The 6,497-nt window shown below is 37.5% G+C and overlaps 1 protein-coding gene across 1 annotated transcript in view; it reads right to left on the reverse strand.

Annotated features, from left to right (window-relative positions):
* RPS6KA5 (ribosomal protein S6 kinase A5) overlaps positions 1–6,497 on the reverse strand; it is a 177,802-nt gene that overhangs the window by 43,539 nt on the left and 127,766 nt on the right. Inside the window, exons 6-7 of the mRNA XM_025869468.2 lie at positions 6,151–6,234; positions 3,914–4,017 (exon numbers count right to left, since the gene is read on the reverse strand). Coding sequence (XP_025725253.1) covers positions 3,914–4,017; positions 6,151–6,234 — 188 coding nt within the window. The remainder of the gene's footprint in view (positions 1–3,913; positions 4,018–6,150; positions 6,235–6,497) is intronic.

Below are 6,497 nucleotides of genomic sequence, written 5' to 3' on the forward strand. Positions count from 1 at the left end.
AAGGGGCAATGTTTCATCCTACCTGGAACAGATGCTTATTCTAGATACAGATTTACTTTTCCCTGCATGCAGTGCTTCTGCCAAAACAACCATCTGTGGACTTCCAAAATGCTTTAAGCACTGTCATGGTATTCTACAAAGCATGGCTTCTAATCAAGGAACTCACTTCATAGCAAAAGAAGTGTACAGTGGGCTCACACTCATGGAATTCACTGGGCTTACCAAGTTCTCTACCATTTTGAAGGAGCTGGTGTGATAGGACAGTGGAATGGCCTTTTGAAGACACAGATACAGTGTGATCTAGGTGACAATATGTTTCAGGGCTCTAGCAAGGTTCTCCAGAAGGCTGTAAATGCTCTGAATCCACATCCAATATATGGTGCAGTTTCTCCCCTACCAGGATTCATGGACCCAGAAATCATGGGGTGGAACTGGGAATGGCACCACTCACTAGTACTCCCAAGTGACTCACTAGCAAAATGTTTGCTTCCTGTTCCCCTGACTTTATGCTTTGCTAGCCTAGAGGTCTTAGTTCTAGGAAAAGGAATGCTTCCACCAAGAGACACACAATGAATGATTCCATTGAGTTGGAAATTAAGACAGCCACCCAACTACTTTGGGCTCCTTGTGCCTCTAAATCAACAGCAAAGGGAGTTCTCATGCTGGCTGGTGTGATCAATCCTCACTACTAAGGGGAAATTGGACTACTACTCCACAATGAAAGTAAGGAAGAGTGGCTGAAATACAGGAGATCCCTTAGGGTATCTATTAGTATTACCATGCCCTGTGATTAAGGTCAATTGAAAACTCTAAAAACCCAATCTAGGCAGAAGTACTAAAGGCCCAGATTCTTCAGGAATGACTGTCTGGGTCATTCCACAAGGTACTTGCTGAAGACGAGGGGAATACAGAGTTGGTAGTGGAAGAAGGTAGTCATAAATACCACCTATGACCCCATAACCAGTTACAAAAATTGCTGTATTTCCTCCTCTTGTTATGCGTGTATCTGTGTGGGAATACGTGTGCATAAATCATTTTAATACATATGTTACAATATGTCTTTGTTGTCTTTCCTCTTCTTCCTTTATCATGTAAGACAAGATGCACTGACTTTATATCATGACATTTAAGTACTGTTAATTTTTATCACAGTATCTAAGTTATGGGATTTCAAGAAAAGCGAACATCATTTAAGGATTTTATGTAAGGGGTTAGTGGGTTTTCCATTGTATGTAGGATAGCTGTATCAGGTTTGGTGGAATTATGACCTCGTTATTGTCTTTATTTCGAGATTAAGTTCAGCTTAAGGAGATATGCATGGCTGCCAAACCAACAGGGGTGGACCTGTGATGGTTAATCCAAAGTGTTACTTGACTGGGCTATGGGTTGCCCAAATTTGACATTGCCATGGGTATATCTGTGAGGGTATTCTCAATGAAATTAGCATCTGAATTGGTGGGCTCAGTAAAGTAGAATCCTCTCCCCAGTGTGGGTGGACAGCAACCAATCCCTTGAGGGCCTGAGGAAAAAAAAAGCAGAGGAAGAGAGGATTCAGGCCCTTGCTGCCTGCCTGCTTAACACAGGATGCTGGTCTTCTGCCACTGCACTGGGATTTACACCCACAGGGCTCCTCTTATTCTCAGGACTGGGTCTCCAGCTTGCAGACGGCAGATTCTGGGACTTCTCAGCCTCCATAATCATGTGAGCTGATTCCTTATAATACATCCCCTAAATATATATATATATATATATATATATATATATATATTAATGGTTTTGTTCCTCCAGAGAACCCTGCTATAACTATAATCTGACTCTTCATTGGTAGCCACTCCAGTGAGCACACAGTAGCATCTCCCCATGGTTTAGTCTGCGTTTCCCTAAAGACTAATGATATTGGTCATCTTTTCGCCTGCTTATTTGCCGCTCATAGATCTTCTCTGGTGAACTGTTAAAATCTTTTGCCCATTTTTCAAAATGGAGGGCTTTTATTCGCCTTGAGTTTTGAGAGTCCCTTATGTATTCTGGATACCAGTCATCTATCAGAAGAAGGATGTGTCATTTTCTCCCACTCCGTGGCTTGTCTTTCCAGTCTCTTGGTTTCCTTCAAAGAGCACACGTATTTAATTTTGATGAAGTCCAATTTATCAGTGTTTTCTTTTATGGATTGCACTTTTTGTGTCCTATCTAGGAAATCTTTGTCTAACCCAAGGTCACAAAGATTTTCCTTTATGTTTTCTTCCAGAAATGTTGTAGTTTTAGATTTTACATTTAGGTCTATGATCTATTTTTAATTTTTCTATACAGTGCAAAGTATTTATTGAAGTTCATTTTCCCCCCATATGATAGCCAATGGTTCTAGCCATTTGTTGAAAAGACTATCTTTTCTCCACCAAACTGACTTTGCACCGTTGTAAGCAAAACGAAACAAAACAAAAAACAGAAACAATGGTCTATATCTGTGTGGTTTTGTTTCCAGACTTGCTAATCTAGTTCATTGATGATTTGTATATCTCAGTATGAACACCACAGTGTTCTAATCAGTGTGGCTTATAAGGCCGGAAATCAACTTTGGTCTACTTTTTCAAAGGTGATTTGGCTATTCTATGTCCTCTACATGCCTCTATGAATTTTAGGTTGTCAACTTCTACAGAAAAACAAAAGAAAACAAAACAAAAAACCCCCCAAAACAGCCTGCTGGGACTGTGATTGTGATGAATCTATAGATCAGTTTAGGGAGAAATCACATCTGAACTATACTGAGTAGCTCCCTCACACACGAGTGCTTATCAGTACTTCACTGAATACCCAAGGGGTACCTTCTGCAAGTCTCTGGACATCTCTCTGACTCTGCCCTGCAAACTCTAGCTGCCTGGTCCTCCTGGACCCAGTTCCATCTCCTCCACTCTGCCTGGGCCTCCCCTCCCTGTGCTGCAGCCTGGATACTCTCTCAAGGCAGTAAGCTGGGCAATCAGAGGGCTCACCTCATTTATTTTCCATCTCTCTGTGTTCACTGTCCTTCACTGCTAGATGTTCAGTGTCTTCGATAGTGCTGTTTCATAGATTTTGCCCATTTTAAAAACTGTTCCAGGCAGGAAAGTAAATCGGGTCCCTGTTATTCCATCTTGGTGGAAGTCTCAATTTTTAATTTTTAATGTCAAATCTGTTCTCAAAGTTACAAAATTCAAGTAAAAACAGGACAAAAACATAACTAGTAATCAGTATAATGTTTTATCACTGTTCATTTATTTGTTCATTAATCCATTTCATTCCAAAAATATTTACTGAATTCTGCACAGGAAGCACTGTGCCGGCACATGAGCATACAATCCTGAAGGTCAAAGCCAGACATGCGCCTTGCTCTCACAGAGCTTACAATCTAGTGGGACAGACAGACGTGAATCATGTAACTATGAACACATACGAAACACTGCAATTGTGACAGCAGCTATGAAGAAAAGAATAGAATAAGCTACTCTGGTAACCTACAGGAGGGTGATTTTATGGTATTTGTTTCTATTGAGCCTATATATCCGTGAGTGGAAAACATCACTACTTTTTCTTTATTTGCAAAGAAATTACATTCGGTATACAGTAGGGAAAAAATGTCGAACAAATACACTTCTCAATATATGATGTGCTAGGTTAAGATAATATATGAAGTGCTTTGGATCGCATAAAAAATTTGACACTATCTTTTTGAGACTTAAGATCTAAGTGGGCACATAAAATATAAAGAAATATAAATGTTATATATCTATATTCTATATGAATATAAATGGAAGTTTACCACTTGAACATTATTTTGTCTACCCTCATTTAAAAGATTATCTTTTCTATCAGACTTAATTTCAGAAATTTGATAAGTTTCTTTGAGAAAACAATACATTTATTTTATTTTGTTAAGTCTTACCTAGATATCTCAGCTTGGGAATTCTTCTCCCCATCAACAGTGAAAGGAGATGCTCCAGTTAGTAATTCATACATTAGAACACCTAAACTCCACCAGTCAACTGCCTATAAAATAATAATATCATTTTATAGAATATGAATATATATTTTATAAGAAAGGAAAATGAACAGAATAAAACTATATATTTGAAAAATATTTTAACAAAAAGATTTTGTATATAGCTTTCTGTGTAAGAAATATTAAATGAAGCACTTGCAAGAAAGACATTTAGAGAACAAATGTCCGGGTATTCTCAGAATAGAATTTAAACACAGTGAAGTCAATCAAGGGGCTAAAAGTGTTTTCATTATTTCCTAAATCATTAAGTAATGGTTTTATTTTGGTTAATTTAAAAATTTTTTTTTAAATTTTATTTTATTATAATTTTTTAAAGATTTTATTTATTTGAGAGTGAGAGACAGAGAAAGAGACAGAGAGAGCACAAGATGGGGAAGGGTCAGAGGGAGAAGCAGACTCCCCACTGAGTGGGGAGCCCGATGTGGGACTCGATCCTGGGACTCTGGGATCATGACCTGAGCCAAAGGCGGTTGCTTAACCGACTGAGCCACCCAGGCACCCCAAATATTAAAAATTTTAAGTAAAATCTTTAGACTTATGATGGGGGAAAAAGAAAAGGAACGTTCAGTATTTTTATTAACTATTTAGCGCCAATAAATATTATGAAATTCCTCGAACTCAAAGAACAAAAATAAAAAAATCCCATCTAATGGTATCATATTTCATAACAACCTAAATTTTCAATTCTTCTTATAGGACCAATCACATACATCTTCATTAATGTGAGTCTTCAATTGTGGGAAACATGAAGATACTTAAATAATATAAAATAAGATGAGACCTAAATTGGAAACCAACTTATAAATGCAGTTACCTGAACTGAGAGGCGAGTTTAAAGAACACTGACATTAGTTCTTTTATAATTAGGCAAATCAAGATTTCAATATTTGTTGAATACACAAGCTTACACCAAGAGATATTAACTGGGTGCTAAAATTTTTAACCCTGCTTCCAAATTTCAGGGCAAAGATTTCAGAGAGATGATGCAAAATTTATGAACCTAGAGCTATTTTAAAGAAAATACATAACGATGACATATAAAACATGATCTGGCCAACTGCAATCATAAAAGGAACAGTGTGGAGCCAGGTACACTAATAAGCATTTTGCATATATTGTCACATTTAATTACCTCAAAGTCATCAAGGTGTTCCACAAACAGGAAAGAGTATTTATTGACTAGCTATATTCCAGACTCAGGTATACAGGAATTCTAGTAGGTTCTATAAGGTTTTCATCCTTAAAAATCAGTTACATTAGGTCTTAGAAGGTAATTTTCAAATTTTAACAGTTATAAATTCCTATTAAACTGTTGGGGACAACAGTTTCAAAGAATACCATGCAGTAAATGAAACCAGCAATTCAATTATTTTATTTATACAAGCCGTTTTACTGCCACCGGAGTCAGGACCCTCAGAATGTTTTGCTATTGGATTTAAAACCAGCTGTTGAGATGATACAGATCAACAATCAGACTCCTAATCATATGGCCTGAAACCAATACCACACCAACTTGAAGAACAGGCTTTAAGTATATGATTAGTATTAGTAAGGAGACCAAAGTTTCTCCACACTTAAGATACTTGGACTGAATACGTGGGATTTTGAAAAGGGATGAGGGAGAAGGGAAGATGAGGAATAAAAAATAGTCAAAATTCCTTATTTGGAGAAAATTACTAATACAGCAAAAGCATTAAGATGGCACCAAAGAAATCTTACCCTTTAATACAGGGAGAAAAAATATGTGACCTAGATTTTATAACAAAACTGCTTAAGATGCTTCCTCTACAATCTTCACTTTGCACAAACAAAGGGAAGTGAGGTTTTTAGAGGGTGTAAGGAAAACAAACTTGGACTATCTTGAATGCAGGATTTTTTTTCTTTCTCCAAGAACTGTTACAAAGCTTATTTCTGTTCAAGAGATAATCAACAAAGTCTATCTTTTTCCTCTAAAACTCTAGATATCATAATTTGTTCATGTATCCAAAGCAAAGGGGAGAAAACAATGAAGGTAAGACAATGCCAGAAACAGGGCTCTGATGAAGAGACTGGACCCGAGTTATTAACTAGGGTTCTTATTATACATTTCATGGAGAGACATAAGGGAGTGTAGAACATACCTTGTCATGTCCTGAATCTCCACCTCTGACAATATCCGGTGCCATGTATTCAATAGTCCCACAAAAGGAATATGCTCTTTCAGCCTTAAACAGTCAAACAAACAAAAAGGCATTTGATTTCAAACCAGACAAATGATAAAAAAAAGTCAGTATTACGTGTTAGTGTTGAGATACACCACAGCAGAAAAGTAGTGGTAGAATCTATTTGACAGACTCCCCCCTTCTCACCAGGTCAGATCATCACTACATAGTGAGTCCTGGGTGCATGTCCTATCCAAAGACTTCCTTTGCCTGAAACCCTCCCATCCATCCACACCCATCCATTCATCCATCCATCCACCCACCCA

This window comes from Callorhinus ursinus, unplaced genomic scaffold, assembly GCF_003265705.2.
Source record: "Callorhinus ursinus isolate GAN/ISIS: 27379988/994484 unplaced genomic scaffold, GSC_fseal_2.0 scaffold8, whole genome shotgun sequence".
NCBI lineage: Eukaryota > Metazoa > Chordata > Mammalia > Carnivora > Otariidae > Callorhinus > Callorhinus ursinus.